The following is a 16,706-nucleotide window of genomic DNA, read 5'->3' as shown; positions in this document are numbered from 1 at the left end:
TACTTGCCTTATTTGCTCAACCTGCCTTGCCTGAATTCTGTGCAGCATGCTAGGCTAGAATCACTTGTTGCCTTAATATGAAATTTTGCCATTTCTGTATATTTTCCTATTGCTGTTGTGTATTTATTTTGGGACTACGGATGTGGGATTCGAGTAGCTCCCCCTTGTTTGTTTATTTTGGGACTACGGATGTGGGATTCTGATAGATCCCCTTGCACAGTTATATGGAACTACGGGAATGCACCCGGTAGATTCCCCCAGTACTAGGTATTTACATTTGGGACTACGAAACGGGATTCCGGTAGATCCCCGCGCACTATGAGTTGGACTACGGGACGGGATCCCGGGAGATCCATTGGATATGTACATATGGGACTACAGGACGGTATCCTGGGAGATCCCCGATTGTTATTATTGGTGCTGAGTTGTATTTCTTTTCCGTGTTTACCTTGCTTCTATATAGTTGTTGCTGTCCTGTACATCTTGTGTTATTCTACTGCCGTACTTATTGATACTATTCTATTCTATATTTTTTATCTTTATATTTTATTTAACCTCAGTAGGGCCCTGACCTTCCTCGTCACTACTTAACCGAGGTTAGGCTTGGCACTTACTGAGTACCGTTGTGGTATACTCATGCCCCTTCTGCGCATGTTTTTCATGTGCAGATCCAGGTGCCGCTACTCAGGCCTTCCATCCTTGAGGGAGGCGACTGTTATAGAGACTTCGAGGTACATCTGCCACGTCTGGAGACCGAGAAATCCCTTTCTATTCTAGTTGTTAAACATTGCCCTTTTGTATTTTTCTTTCTTGTTAGATATTCTGGAGTTAGACTGTTAGATATTCCAAAGGCTTGTGTTTCTGTGAGTTTTCGGGTTTTGGGATAGTGTACTTAGTTTTGAGAATGTTGTGTTGTATATGCCGAGTGGCATTATAACTATTGTTCCATTCAATTATTTTTGGTTTTTGATTATTTCTTCTGCAAGTTTTGTTTATATTCCGCATTTGTTAGGCTTACCTAGTCGTAGAGACTAGGTGCCCTCATGAGAGTTCACGGAGGACGAACTGGGGTCGTGATAATATGATAGCCATTTTGGCGAATATCTTTGAAACTCAACAAGTTTCTTTGAGACCTACTACAATATAATGCATCATTAACAACCAATATTGTTCCTCCTAGTAGTAATACAGTCGCTCTTCCAGAGCCCTCAATTAATTTTGTACTACCAGATATTGTTATGATATTGACTTCTTTCATAATTAAATAAGAGAAATATCTCTTATCTTTTAATATGGTGTGCGTCATAGCACTATCCAGAAGACATATTTTTTCTTTATTATTCATACGGTCAACTGAAGACTGGGAAGTTTTCATATTCTTCAAGAAGAAGAAAAAATACATCATAAGTAATATTGAAAAATTTAAGAACAAAAGAAACTACATTTATGAAATTAAATACCGACAACATAAAATGTTTTATTCAAAATATGAACTTCATAAAAAGAAATACATTTATTCTTATAATTTTTTCCAATAATAAGTCTTCAGTTATGATGCTTAAAGAAGTATCTAGCATCTAAATGAGTAATATCTTCAAGACCTTCAAAAATATCATCTTTATAGGCAAGGTTTGCTTCAACTTTATCATGATTATTCATAGGGCCTGCCTCAACATCATTTTGAAAAGTCAAGTGAGTCTCAACTTTATTTTGTTTCCCTTTTATTGATGCTTGATAAAGTTTAACAAAATGTTCAGGTGTACGACAAATTCGTGCCCAATGATTTTTCATAACACATCGGTGGCAAACATTACCTTTGCCTTTTGAAGGGTTTTTCTGAGAACCCTTATTGTTTTCTTGTTTATAAAGACCACCACCATGGTGATTATTATTTCGCCCCTTGCCACCCCCACGTATATTTATACGGCCACGATAATTATTTTATCTTTTTTTCAGACTTTGGATCTATCGTTCCAAGATTCGCTTCTGGAAATGGAGCTGACCCAGTGGGGCGGGTTTCATGATTTTTCATTAAAAGGGCATTATGTTGTTCAGCCACCAAAAGGCATGAAATTAACTCAAAATATTTCTTAAAGTCCTTTTCACAGTATTGCTGCTGTAACACCATATTTGAGGCATGAAAAGTGGAAAGAGTCTTTTCCAGCATGTCCTCATCATTCATAGGTTCCCCACATAATTTTAGTTGGGAAATTATTCTATATACAGCATAACTGTATTCACTTATGGTCTTATAATCTTGTAAGTGAATCCACTCTCGACGAGCTCTTGGCAATACCGTGGCCTTTAGGTGGTCATATCGTTCCTTCAAACTAGTCCATAATTAAAATGGATCTTTCAAGGTTAAATATTCACTTTTTAACCTTTCATCGAGATGATGGCCAAGGAAAATCATGGCTTTCGCGTTATCCTGACTTAATGCTTCATTTCCTTCTTTAATAGTGTCACCAAGACCTTTAGCATCAAGGTGAATTTCAGCATCAAGTAACCATGGCAAATAATTATTTCCAGAGATGTCAAGTGCCATAAATTCAAGTTTTGACAAATTCAACATAGTGAAAACTATCATAGAAATAAGTGAATTAGAATGGCAAGAATTATTATCAATGAAAAAATTCAGTGCAGTACATAATCGTGTATTAATATTCTATATGTATAATTATCAAACAAACAATTATGTGCAGTGCGATGAAAAATTAGTGTTTAATATTACCCAGTAAAACTTTAGACATGTTTTTTCATAGAATAAATAAGTTGAATTAATATGTACTATTATAATTTTGTTCTACTTAGAATACGTTTCAATAAGCTAAGTAAGCATAAAACTAGATGATATCAATTCTGACAAGTTTCAACATTCAATACGTACATCTAATAGTTAAGTCGTTAATTTTAAAGTCATTAATTAGTTTGTACACTTAGGTGATAAATTTATTGAATACACATTTAAACCTTTTGAAAATTTTGCGAGAATTCCTTCTAAATGCATATTCTGTTGGAATATTTGGATATGGGCTTAATTAGTCTAATTATTTTAATTCAATTTTAATACTTATTTATTTATGTGTATGATTAAACTTCTTCTTAGTTTATATAATGAAATAATAATTTAACTGAAACTTATTGTTTTCATACTAATGCAATTATTATAATCATATTCAAAACAAGTTATGCATATGATAATTAAATTGCAGGTTAAAGAAGATCCTAATAGAAATATTATAAACATAGGAATGTACACCTAAATCGGAAAAGAAACGGACTACCTCTTTTAGGAAGAAGATAAAATTCGGATGAAGCAGATAACCTCAGTTGGTTAGAACCTCGTGGTGATAACGTATTAAGAAATGAGAGCAAAATAGAATAATATAGTAATAGAGACAAGATGTATAGGAGGAGAATGTAGAAGCTATCTTATTCAAGTGTGTTTCTTGTGTGTTCTTCCATAGGCAAAGAATGTCCTATTTATACGATACAAGATACACCCAAAATTTATTAGATACATCCTAGGAATTAATAGGTGCATCTATCCAAGTAGTACATTGTATAGAATATATGGATGGACTAAATGAGCATCTATATACATTCACTTTATTTATAACAAGGTATAGTATTTTTTAAAATAAATTTTTTACATTTGATCACATGAAAAGTACTACAAGTCAATATGACTAATGGTTCAAAGTAGGAAAAATGCATAAGTACCCCCCTGACCTATACCCGGATTTCCAATTAGACACTTTTTCTTTGCGGGAATCCTATTACCTCCCTAAACTTATTTTAAATGGAATTATTTGCACCCTAAAACTAGACAACCAAACTCTTGGGAAGTGATGAGCTACACGCGCCCCCACATGTATTTTTAGTACTTTTTTTATTCTTTCTTCTTTTTCTTATCCTTTTATCTTATTTCTTATTATTCTCATTTTTTTGGTTATTTTATTCTCTTTCTTTTTGTTTTGGTCACCGACGACATAATGGTGGTCGTCGGAATTTCACAAACACCATTTTTTCCTGCGAATTTTTTTTTCCGACAACAGATTTTTATCTCGATCTAAGTGTGTTTTATTTTATATATATATATATAAATTTTTCTTGAAAGTGTAATTTATGAGTTGGAGGAAAATCAAAAAAAATAAAAACGAATATAAGCTGAGAAAATTTTTTTCAGTTAAAATTTCAATACATTATTTTTTTCCGGCGTGAGAAGGTTTTCTGATGATGAATTTCCCCCCAAATCTGAGTGTATTTTGTTTCTTATGAATATATATTTTTGAGAGTTTAATTTGTGTGTGAAAAGAAAAAATGGAAGAAAAACGGTTAGACAAAGTCGCCGGTGAATGAATATCCGCCGGAATTATAGAAGAAACGAAAAAAAAAAGTAAAAGAAAAAAGACAAAAGAAAAAGGAAAATATAGTAAGAAAAAATGGTAAAAAAGAATAAAAAATAATCTGAAAATCATCTTTTCTTGCTTCTCAAAGGAGAGTGAAATGCACACACTCTGCCACGTCAGCATTAAGGGTGCAAATAATTTTATTTAAAATAAGTTTAGGGGGGTAATAGGATTCCCGCAAAGAAAAAGTATGTAGTTGGGATTCCGGGTATAGGTCAGGGGTAGGGGTGTCAATGAATATTTAAAAACTGATTAAATCGACCGTACCGTACCGAACCGATTTTTAGGTTTTTCTAAAAAAAACGTAGGTTTTTACATATATCTATAACCGTACCGATAATTAGGATAGATTTTTTATTTTACAAAAATAAACCGAAAAATTACTGAACCGTACCGAATAAATTTACATGTGAAAAATATATCTATACATTAAATTTAAAAATATAATATTAAATTTTTCCTTGAGCGTTGGAATTATGAAAACAGTTACAAGCCACAAGTAATTAAACTCAAAATCCTAATTTCCAAACCTATTATGCTACTCCTATTGAAACTAAATTATTTCCTTCATATTCAGTAGTAAGATAAAAAGTATTCTGGCGATTATGAGTAGCAAACTACAATATGTTGAATATGTTTCCTTTCATATGATTTAGATTTATCTTTTTAAATCTTAATCTTCTATAAACTTTTTTGATTCCCAACTTGGTTATTATCTTTCCACTCGTGTGATATATATATATATATATATACATACTTAATTTATTTTACGTTGTTGTAGAAATAGTCGATGGATCTATAATCTGGTCATCTTTCATATTTTCTTAATTTATCACTCTTTAAACAGTAAAAATGTTTAGAGAGTTTGGCTAAGTTTTATACATGTACGTATTTTATTGCATTCTACTTCTAATAGTGACTTTTACATGACATTAAAAAAATACCGAAAATTAATCGAACCGTACCGATACCGAAGAGTAACCGACATGATTGGGGCGGTTTCGAAAAGTTTGATTTTGGTTATACACAATAGAATAATCGAAAAATTGGTATGGTACAAAATTTATAAAATAACCGGCCGAACCAAACCATTGACACCCCTAGTCAGGGGGTGCTTATGCATTTTCCCTTCAAAGTATTTAAAAAAGTTTGAGAAAATTATTCGACTCCCCAAATAAATTACCTTCAAAGCGGATTCATGATAAATTTATGCTTGAACTAAAAAATACTAGATTCATATAAATCCGACACTAAAAAACTAAGTCCGCCTTTGATTACCTTCGCATAAAAGATGAAGGGAATATATGAAATGTCACATTGGCTACGTTTTTCTATATATACAATAATAGAAACTTATTCACCCATTTTCTCTAGGTTTTGTAGTTTTTAAAAATTATTTTAGGTTTTTTTTACAAATTGGATATATTCCACCTTAAAAGGCTCTTATCCCATTATTAATGCATTTAATTAAGGAATTCAATTATGTCCTTTCCTTTTTTTTTCTCTCCCTCTTCTTCTATACAGATTTAAGTGATTGACTGTTATTTGAGGGTTGAGTTGCAGGTCGCATTTGCCAAGGTTTTGTCCTTCTCCTTTTATTTTCTTTTTTCTTCTTTTCATCATCTCATCGAGTAGGCGCAATAATCTTCAATCTACTCAATAAATCTATATATATATATATATATATATATATATATATATATATATGCTTAACATACATTCCACAAATGGACAAACCTAATATTTAGCAATTACATCATGTAATGGTTTCACGTAGTGATGTATCAAAAACAATTCAAATAAACTTTTGAGGCAATTTTAATGCAATTCTGGAATAATCCTTGTAAATTTCTTATACAATTCTAATACAATACTATATTATACTTGTATTACTATTGTATCAAATTGTTTTACATATTGATGTATTATATATAATTCATATACAATTATCATATATTTATGATACAATTCAGAAATAATTTTGAAATATTTTGAACTTTTTCTTCTTCAAGTTTCAATATGTGTTATTACCCAAAAGGTCATCACTTGTTTTTAAAAGTAATTCTGCATTCCGAAGTTTTGAAAACCTCTTTCTGTTTTACCTTGAGTGTGTGCGCAGTCCGGACGTGTTTCCAGAAAGTTTTTATGTGAAATCTAAGTTAAATAAGGAAATTGACCTTTAAAATTAATTAAAGTTGACTTTGGTCAACATTCTTGGTAAACGGACCCCGACCCGTGATCCGATAATCTTGTAGGGTCCATAGTAAAATATGGGACTTGGGCATATGTCTGGAATCGAATTCCAAAGTCCCAAGCCCGAGAAATGAATTTTTGAAAGAAATTATTTTACTGAAATTATGAGGGGTTTTGAAAATGTAACGATGCTTGAAATAGATGGTATCGGGCCCGTATTTTGATTCCAGAGTCCGGTACAGGTCTTATATAATAATTAAATTAAATCTGTGAAGTTTGGTAAGAATCGGAGTTCGTTTAGTACCAATCAGACCTTTATTTGAGAAAATAGTAGTTTCAATGTTCTTGAGTGATTTTATGAAATCGATGTTGAATTCGTAGTTGTTGATGTTATTTTTGATGATTTAATCGCACGAGCAAGTCCTTATGATGTTTTTAGACTTGCGTGCATGATTAGCTTGGAGCCCCGAGGGCTCGGGTGAATTTTGTATAGGCCACGGGGTGAATTTAGACTTGGAAAATAGTTGTTGCAGGTTCAGAGAAGTTGCAGGTCTTTGAGATGGGCGTCGCGGTCCGCAGTAGAAACTTCGCGACTGCGGTGGGTTCTTCGCGACCGCGGTGGGATCTTTGCGGTCCGCGGTGGGGAAAGGCCATACCTTCGCGGTCGTGCTCGATTTCTCGCGGTCCGCGATGGAGCTCCGCGGATGCGGTCCTTTTTATGTGGTCCGCGGTGAGGGTCTGAGAGGAGTATATTTAAATGGAACTTTTTAGTTATTTTCAATTTTCAAAACTCTAAAACATAAGAGGCGATTTTCCAAACACTCTTTCTTCCCCAAAACACTAGTAAATAATTTTTAACTCATTTCTCTCACTCCTTAACTTCTTTTTACAAGATTTCATCCTAGAATCTAGGGTTTTTTCATGGTGGAATTTGAAATTTTGGGTAGAACCTAGGAATATTGAAATTTGGGGATTTAGACCTCAAATTGAGGTCGGAAACCAAAACCAATTGTATATCCGAGCTCGGGGATGAATGAGTAATCGGGTTTTGGTCCGAATTTCGGGTTTGGACCAAGCGGACCCGGGGTCGATTTTTGACTTTTTGAGAAAAACACTAGAAAACTTATTTTCATGCATTAGAATTGGTTTATTTAGTATTTGTTAATGTTATTAAGTAAATTGTGGCTAGATACAAGCGAATTGGAAGTGGAATCGAGAGGTAAAACGGTAGTTAAGGCTTGATTGTGTTCATGGCATTGAGGTAAGTGTTTGGTCTAACCTTAGCTTGAGGGAATAGGTATTGTGCCTTATTTGCTATGTGCTAGTGTAGTATACGACGTATAGGTGTGGTGACGAGTATCTATACGTCGGTGTCAAGCATGCCCGTGAGTCTTAAATTGTAATTGTTGTATCTCTTAATAAGTACTAAAGTTGCCTAAATCGTTGATTATCCATGTTGAGCAAGATTTATGATTATTTTCTTGGTATTTGATTATTGTCTCTAGTTGAGGTTCAATTGTGAGGTTGATTATTGGTACAAGTTTGGTTATAGCTGATTCCCTTATCGGGACGTATTTAATTCTTGTTGTTGATTCCCTTTCCGGGATATTGTTATTACTATTATTTGGGTGAGGAAAGATTGATAAAGCACGAAGGGAGATGCCGTGCACATTCATATTTATACATTTGGTGAGGAAAGAGTGATAAAGCACGAAGGGTGATGTCGTGTACATGTTTATTGATATTGATGCATATAGTAAGAAAGAGAGATAAAGCACGAAGGGTGATGCCGTGCACATTTTCATTACTTGATTGCATTGGTGAGGAATGAGAGTAAAAGCACGAAGGGTGATGTCGTGCACTCATTGCCTGTTTATTTTTATTTCTTGCTGCTTTGATTCAAGTACCCTAATTGTCTTATTCCACTATTATTGTGGTTCATTATATTGGCATTTCCCCCATAGCATGTTACCCTTTCCCCGTTACTTCCGAATTACTTTTATTACTATTTTTCCTGTTAGATACTGTTTAGCTGCAGGTTATTGGTTGTTGTGTCCTAGCCTCGTCACTACTTCGCCGAGGTTAGGCTCGACACTTACCGGCACATTGGGTTAGTTGTTCTGATACTACACTCTGCGCTCTTTTATGCAGATCCCGGTACTGGAGCATATGAACCTTAGCTAGGGATTGCTGCCTTCAGTCCAATCGGAGACCCGAAGTAGTCCTGCAGGTGTCCGCAGGACTTGGTGTCCCCTCCCTATCTAATTTTCATCTGTTCTTTACTATTTCAGAGACAGACATGTACTTTTTTGTTCAGACTTTATTTGTAGTTTTCTTAGACAGTCCGTGAGAGTGACACCAATTCTAGGTAGTATATGTTATGGATTCGCATTGATATTAGTTAAATTGCTAAATTTTCATTCTTCCGCTTTATTAATTTCCGCTATTTATGAGTGTTAAATTATAATTGTGAATCAATTAAAACTGAAGAGAGTAAGATAAGTGGCTTGCCTAACTTTCACTAGTAGGCGCCATCACGACTCCCGAGGGTGGGAAGTCCGGGTCATGACAATATGAAATTCCACCTAAACCAACGGTAAGCTCTATAAAAATCAGCACAAAATCACCAATAATCATAACTTTTATTTTCAGATTGAAAATCGAAGAGAAGAATACATCACATGCAAAAAACATATAAACCAATTAAAACTGATACCATTCTGATACAAATATTTTATTATACTTGTATTGTATAATGTATCCATGTATTGATGCATCAGATACAATTATAATACAATTTCAATACAGTCCTGAAAGAATTCTGGCACAATTGCAATACAATTATCATACCATTATCATACAATCGTGATACAATTGTAAAACTTCTTCTCTTCGGGTTTCAATCTGATACAAATATTTTATTATACTTGTATTGTATAATGTATCCATGTATTGATGTATCAGATACAATTATAATACAACTTCAATGCAGTCATGAAAGAGTTCTGCCACAATTGCGATACAATTATCATACAATCGTGATACAATTGTAAAACTTCTTCTCTTCGGGTTTCACTATGAAATTTTACCTAAAATCAACTCTAAATTTAATCAATCTCCCGCAAAATTGAGATATAAACTCCAAAATACATTCTCTATCCTTTGCAAGAACATCCAATCCAAATAAATCACAAATTCGTAAAACTCAAATATTGAATTCAAAGCTTCGAAACTTTTAAATGGTTGTCAATGGAGAACGTCCATTTGCTGCTGCAAACTTAGAGATAATATTGACAGATTTGTGTGAAGAGGAGGAGATTTGAACCGATTTGTATGAAAGAGAAATAAATCTTTTGAAATCTTTTTAAAAATGGGATGAAAACGTAATAGAAGGGGCTTTGTATAATTGAATACAGAAGGGAGGGGATAGGGGAGACGTGTGTGTGGGTGGGGGGGGGGGAGGGAGGGGCTATATCAGTTACATCCTAATTTTAAGGAATACTCTCTTTATTAAGGTTTTGTATATAAGTAGTAAATATAGATAGAGAATGTAATTTTTTATGAACCTAAAGAAAAGTAATAAAAAAGTTTCTATTATAGTATAGCTAGGCCGTTGCATGATCGAAACATCTGATTACTTTTGTTGTTTTAGCCTATAAAATTGTGACGAATAAAAAAGCCGATAAGTAATTTATATTCATTACTTTAATAATTAATATTCTTGAGAGGTATCAATCACTAAGTACGTTAAAATACTAACATCAACCTCATTATTTTGACTAGTTAAAAGTACATTGTTTCCGTTGTAAAGATGTCTATAAATAATAATTTAGCACTTGTATCAAATTATCAACGAATATTTGGTCCAAGGAGAATGAAAAGGTCTTTTATTGGCTTGTGTAATTGTGAGGAGATGATTTTAGTTCAATCTACAAATGTAAGGAAAAAGGTCATATTTGCTCGTGAAATACACGAAATGGCTCGTCTACACACTCCTTTAATAGTTAGTTCAAACAAGTCTATATTGTTACGAACTAGCTTATATTTTGTTATTATTCATCAATAAAAAAATGATTGGAATATTAGTCTCTAGCTAAATTTTTTAGCACCAAAATTACGATGTATCGACCATACAGCTAAAAATTAAATATCCTTCTAATTTTAATTAGAATTTTTACCGCCTATAGCAAAGGTTAACACCTTATTTATTTTAAATAAATACCATTTAAAAAAATTATATTCCATAGATACCTTTTAAGGTTTATAACAAAATATTTAATTTTGGTTACCTCCTAGCCCTAAGCCACTAAATACGCTAATCGGTTACACTATTTTCTTTCTCTCTCTACTTTGATACATCTCATTCTCTTCCCCCATCCCATAAAATTTTCGATCTCCTCCTCCTTCTACCGGATTTGTGCAAAGCCCACACCAGAGCAGGTTCACTCTCTGTTTCAGCCGGTTTAAAATCTATGGAACATTTAATCCGGTTGGTTTCTCACCAACAACAGCAGCAGCCGGTACACTTACTGCACACTTAATTATTTTTTGGGAACATAATGCGATAAGCATTTTGGCAAAATGCTCTTTGAACTTTATTTTATGGCCTTCCTAGATCAGAAGTGGCTTTGTTCTTGGAATCCCAAATCTGTTAGAAGGGTTAAATCTCCATATTTGAGTTTTGGAGTTGCTCAAGTATATTTGTCTCTGTCAACTTCGGTTTGTTAGTGGAGACAAAGGTGTCTCCAGAGATGGTGAGCCTGGAGATATCGATGTTGTAGGATGATTTTCTGTTAATATATTTCAATGTATTTTCATGTATTTCATTGTATTCATTATCTTTTTTTTCATTGTAATTCAATGTATCTCCTTGTATTCCATGTATTTCATTGTATTCACTGTCTTTTTTCTCATTGTATTTCAATGTATCCCGCTGTATTCTATGTATTTCATTGTATTCACTGTCTCGCTATATGCCATGAATGTATTCATAATTTTTTTAATTAATATAATTTATGTATTCAGATGTATTATATAATTCTCTGAAGATTGCTATGTTATTGGGGTATTTTTCGGTTGAGAATCTTTTTTATAACTGAAAATATAAAATTTGTGTGTTATAATTGAGTTTGTTGAGTTATATTAGGAGTCTATTATGTTAATTGATTCACTTTCCGTTTTAAAAATAGTGTACCCTATTTCACACCGTGAATACAGTCGAATACAATAATCTGTCCAGCTATAATCCCATGTTTCACTCCATGAATACAGTCGAATACACTCGAATACAACAACTGATTAGCTGGACTTCCCTGATTCACGCCTATTTTTGCTACTGTATTCATGAATACAATAGCTTAAATACATCAAATACATCTTATAACCACATAAAAGGTATCTATAATCCGTAATATAGCAAATGGTATCTATAGATGGCTAATTACTACTAAAAGATAGTGCTTTATGAAAATTTCCCATTTTAATTTCGTTATTTTTTCTTTCTTCTCCATCTCCTTCCAACTCTAAAGATCCCTCCCACACTCCCACAATATCCACCACCGCCACTAAAGAAACTCGTAAGAACTATTTTTCAAAAAATTCAAGATCCCATTGAAGAGAGTGTATGTTCTATGTTGCGAATGGCCAAGAACTCGGATTAATTAGTTTCTAAGCATTTTTGTTAGTCAATAAAAATAAATATAGTCAGTTTTGTAACGGCAAGAACTCAAATTAACCGAATTGTTAATGGAGGGAATGAACCATTTCGCATAATGTGTGAATATATTCCAAACCTTTTCCCCGATTGAAGTTGACCATTTTAGAATAATGAACTATATTGTCCTTTGACAAAAATTATTTTTTATTGACCGAACTCGTAGTCTCGCATTTGGTTATATATATTATTTAAAATTGGTATAAATTTTATATCAAAATTTTGGTATGTGAGATAATAATTCTGAAATTATAATTCCACGATATATAATACCCAGATATCTTTGTTCCGAACAAACGTGTGATGACCCAAAGGGTCATCTTATATTTTAGAACTCGATTCACCGTTCCGAGGCCTTAAAAACCTCATTTTATTTCTTCTCGATTTACATGCGCAGTCGCGGCGTGATTCCGGAAAGCCTTTATGTGGAAAATTTCTGAAAATAATAATTTTTGGCCTAAAAAGTTGATTTTAGTTGACTTCGGTCAACGTTTTAGGCAAATGAACCCGGACCCGTATTCTGACGGTCCCGGTGGGTCCGAAGAAAAATATGGGACCTGGGTGTATGCCCGGAATTGAATTTCGAGGTCTCTAGCCCAAGAAATGAATTTTTGATAAAATTGTAAGACTGAAATTATAATGGTTTTAAGAAATTGGTTAATATTTGATCTCGTTGGTATCGGGTCCGTATTTTGGTTCCGGAGCCCGGTACAGGTCCGTTATGATATTTATACTTTATTTGTAAAATTTGGGGAGAAACGGAACTGATGTGACGTAATTCAGACCTTTGGTTGAGGAAATAGAAGTTTTGAAACTTTCTTGAAAATTTCATGCAATTTGGTGCTAAATTCGTAGTTCTAGGTGTTATTTTGGCGATTTGATAGCGCGAGCAAGTTCGTATGATGTTTTTAGACCTGTGTGCATGTTTGGTTTGGAGCCCCGAGGGCTCGGGTGAGTTTCGGATAGACTTCGGGATGTTTTGGACTTAAGAAAATTTGTTGGTGTGCTTCAGGCCTGCAGACTTCACAATTGCAAGGTCTGACTCGCAAATGCGAGCCTCGCATTTGCGAAGCAGAGGAGGGGACTGGGTAGTTCGCATTTGCGACTGGGACTTCGCATTTGTGATAGTTGTAGAAATGCGAGGAGTTCGCATTTGCGAAGCAGCTCAGATCGCAAATGCAACATCTGCAGCTGATAAGTGTAGACTTAGACAAGATTTTTCATTCATTCTCCCATTTTTCAAAACCTAAACCTCAAGATGCGATTTCCAAAGACCATTTCTTTCCCAAATCATAGGTAAATGAATCTTAACTCATTTCTTTCAATCTTTTACTTCTTTTTACAAGATTTCATCCTAGAATCTATAGTTTTTCATGGTGGAATTGGGGATTTTTGAGTAGAACTTAGGAATTTCGAATTTGGGGATTTAGACCTCAAATTAAGGTCGGAGTCCAAAACCAATTATATATCCGGGCTCGGGGGTGAATGGGTAATCGGGTTTTGGTCCGAATTTTAGATTTTGACCAAGCGGGCCCGGGGTCGATTTTTGACTTTTGGGGGGAAATGTTGGAAAACCTATAATTATGCATTGGAATTGATTTCTTTAGCGATAATTGATGTTATTAAGTTAATTATGACTAGATACGTGTGGATTGGAGGTGAAATCTAAAGGAAAAGCGGTAATTGAGCTTTGAGTTGGCCGTTGGATTGAGGTAAGTATTTGGTCTAACTTTGACTCGAGGGATTAGGGATCCCCGACTTAATTGCTATGTAAAATTCCATGTGCGTGGCGTATAAATGAAGTGACGAGTACCTATGCGCCGCCAATTTATCTATTTAGCATGTTTCCTTCCCCACTCTTAATATAGTGTCTTCGTGCCTTAACTGCTACATGCTTATTGGTGTTTCCATGTTTAATTGCTTCTTGCTAAATGTTGTTTTCTTTGTTGAAGATATTAATTATTCCGTAATTTCATTGTACTTCATTATTGGTTTAAGTTGGCTTATCGGCATTTCATGGAATATTTTGGTTGGTCTTGCTGTGTAGTATTAATTGAGTGAGGTTTCATAATTTGCGTGGTCTTCTATTTGCTTTGGTTTGAGGCTTAAATATTATGGAGGGTTTTGAGCCATATTGTGAAATTCTGTTCTATTTGTGTGATTGGTAATGATATAGTGGGATCGGAGTGCACGCCGCAACAGGAGGAATAAGGGTGATATATTGAGGAGGAATAAGGGTGAAATGTGATTGTCTGGTGGGATCGGGTTGCACGCCGCAACAGGAGGAATACGGGTGTATTGATAAGGAGTAATAAGGGTGAGCGTTCATATTGTTACTGATTATATGGTGGGATCGGGATGCGTGCCGTATCAGTTATTTGTTTATGTATCCTTCCCTGTTGTAATGTTATTTTGTAGTGTTGTATCTCACTTAAGGATTGGTTATAGCTGGTACTGATGAGATATTTGAAGTGCTGTATTCATTTTTGTTGCGAGTTACTGTTTCATTTTGTACCGTACTTCCTTTTCGTTTTATTATATAATGTATGCAGGTTATATTGTAATTGCCCCGCCGTAGCCTCGTCACTACCTCGTCGAGGTTAGGCTCGGCACTTACCAGTACATGGAGTCGGTTGTAATGATACTACACTCTGCACTTTCTGTGCAGATTTTGGAGCTGGTAGTTGCTGATCGTGAGGTCGGTTGCAGACATTTCATCTAGGAGACCCAAGGTAGTCCTGCTGGCGTCCGCAGGCCCTAGCGTCCCCTCCTATGTTTTTACATTCCTGTTTTCTTTTCTTTCGAAACAGATATAATTTCTTTCAGACCAATGTTTGTAGATATTCATAATAGGTTTATGGATTGTGACACCAGTTTCTGGTTGGTAACAGTTTCGGTATTGTTGATAGTATATAGATAACCGATTAATTATGTACTTCCGCATCTATTTCAGTTAAATTTATCTTTGTTAGTATTACACTATGAAATGTAAAGGAAAAAGGTGAATAAAATTTTAACGCTGGCTTGCGTAGCGAGTGCGATGTTAGGCACCATCACGATCCCGATGGTGAGAATTCCGGGTCTTTGACAAAACGACTCCTTAAGAAGCCTAATATGTAGGTTCGAGATATACTAATAAAATCATATATCATTAATAGAAATCATTGCAGAGTACATGCGGTACCATTGTCAAAACAAACACATAAAAGAAAAGAATAAAAATAAAAACACACAACCAATAATATAATTTCATTTTTTTAACCTATAAGGTGATTCAAATTTATTCACCTCATCTGCATTGAACTTCTCAATATGCTCTCCCACCAACCTACCTCTCTAGTCTCTTTCATTTCATGAAATTATCGACGCATTTGATCGATTGCAAATTCTTCTAGAGTTTCAAATTCATCAAGTCTAGTGTTGTATTGAGTCACCTTATTTCGAGCATGCGCTGCAACAAGACTCACTAAATTTTGTACCAGGATTCTTAAAACGATCAAGAACGGCTTCAGCAGTTGGATGAAAAAATGAATGAGGCTTATTCGCTGGGGAGAAAAGAATTATACCTATATCAACATCGCACTCTCCAACCAGTTCACTAGCTTTATCATATAAGGTAGAACGACGTTTAGAAAATGAGGCATAACGATCGCTTTCATTTTCTATTTTCATCATGGGAATTTTTTGTTTCCCTTCGGTCTTCTTACCCTCCATTGCTACAATAAAATAAACTTTATCCATCAATTATTTTCAAGAAATGGAATACCATGGCTATTTATATATATTGTAAAAATTCACAATGGTAATTAATTAAATTTCTAGCTAAGTTGTGATTAGCAAGTGTATATAGATTTCGAAGGAACATTAGCTACGTACAAATATATTTTAATTTTTTAGCAACTAAATCAAAATTTTCGATTGCAATAATAGAAGCAAATTTAAAATTTATCTTCAAAAGGAAAATGTACTAATGTGCTTACTGAAATTTATAACAGCCAAATCAGATTCTCCACTTGCACTAAAGGAAATAAATCTAAAATTTTACTTGAAAAGGGAATTTTATTAAAGTGCTTACTGAAATTCATCAAATCCTAATTGACAACAGTCAATATAATTAGGAAAGACATAAATAACGTACACTTCTTTTAGTTAACTTTACAACATTAATAAACTTTTCACATGTATTAACATGGACAAATTTGGAGGTCAGCTTGAGCATAATTGGAGATTTTACTTGATTAGTAAATCTTATACTAATGTTACAACAATGAAAATCAAACTTTTAACATGCATTAACAAAATCTGAAATTTAAATTGAGTTTGAAAATATTTTAATGTGCTTACTAAAATTGATTAGAGGAGGACAAATATTTCAGATTTTAACTATT

At 34.0% G+C, this 16,706-nt stretch overlaps 1 protein-coding gene across 1 annotated transcript; it reads right to left on the bottom strand.

Moving 5' to 3' along the window:
- Positions 1-1,936: 1,936 nt before the first annotated feature.
- On the bottom strand, positions 1,937-16,032 carry LOC138869409 (agamous-like MADS-box protein AGL23). The gene is made up of 3 exons (XM_070147025.1): positions 15,798-16,032; positions 2,382-2,580; positions 1,937-2,231 (listed from the first exon to the last, which is right to left on the bottom strand). Exons 1-3 carry the CDS (start codon positions 16,030-16,032, stop codon positions 1,937-1,939), a joined length of 729 nt encoding a protein of 242 aa, XP_070003126.1.
- Positions 16,033-16,706: the final 674 nt, after the last annotated feature.

The sequence above is a fragment of the Nicotiana sylvestris genome, chromosome 5 (genome assembly GCF_000393655.2).
Source record: "Nicotiana sylvestris chromosome 5, ASM39365v2, whole genome shotgun sequence".
In the NCBI taxonomy this organism is placed as follows: Eukaryota; Viridiplantae; Streptophyta; class Magnoliopsida; order Solanales; family Solanaceae; genus Nicotiana; species Nicotiana sylvestris.
Note: the sequence above shows the minus strand (reverse complement) of the source record. Positions and strands in the feature narration are given on the sequence as shown.

Bases quoted from the DNA above. Each gene is read 5' to 3' on its own strand.
- LOC138869409 (XM_070147025.1), bottom strand. From the start codon at position 16,032: ATGGAGGGTAAGAAGACCGAAGGGAAACAAAAAATTCCCATGATGAAA. The intron at 2,581-15,797 runs GTACAAAATTTA...TTTCTATGATAG, and splicing joins TGATCGTTTTAAGAATCCTG to TTTTCACTATGTTGAATTTG. The intron at 2,232-2,381 runs GTTAAAAAGTGA...AAGTGAATACAG, and splicing joins GGCCATCATCTCGATGAAAG to TTATGCTGTATATAGAATAA.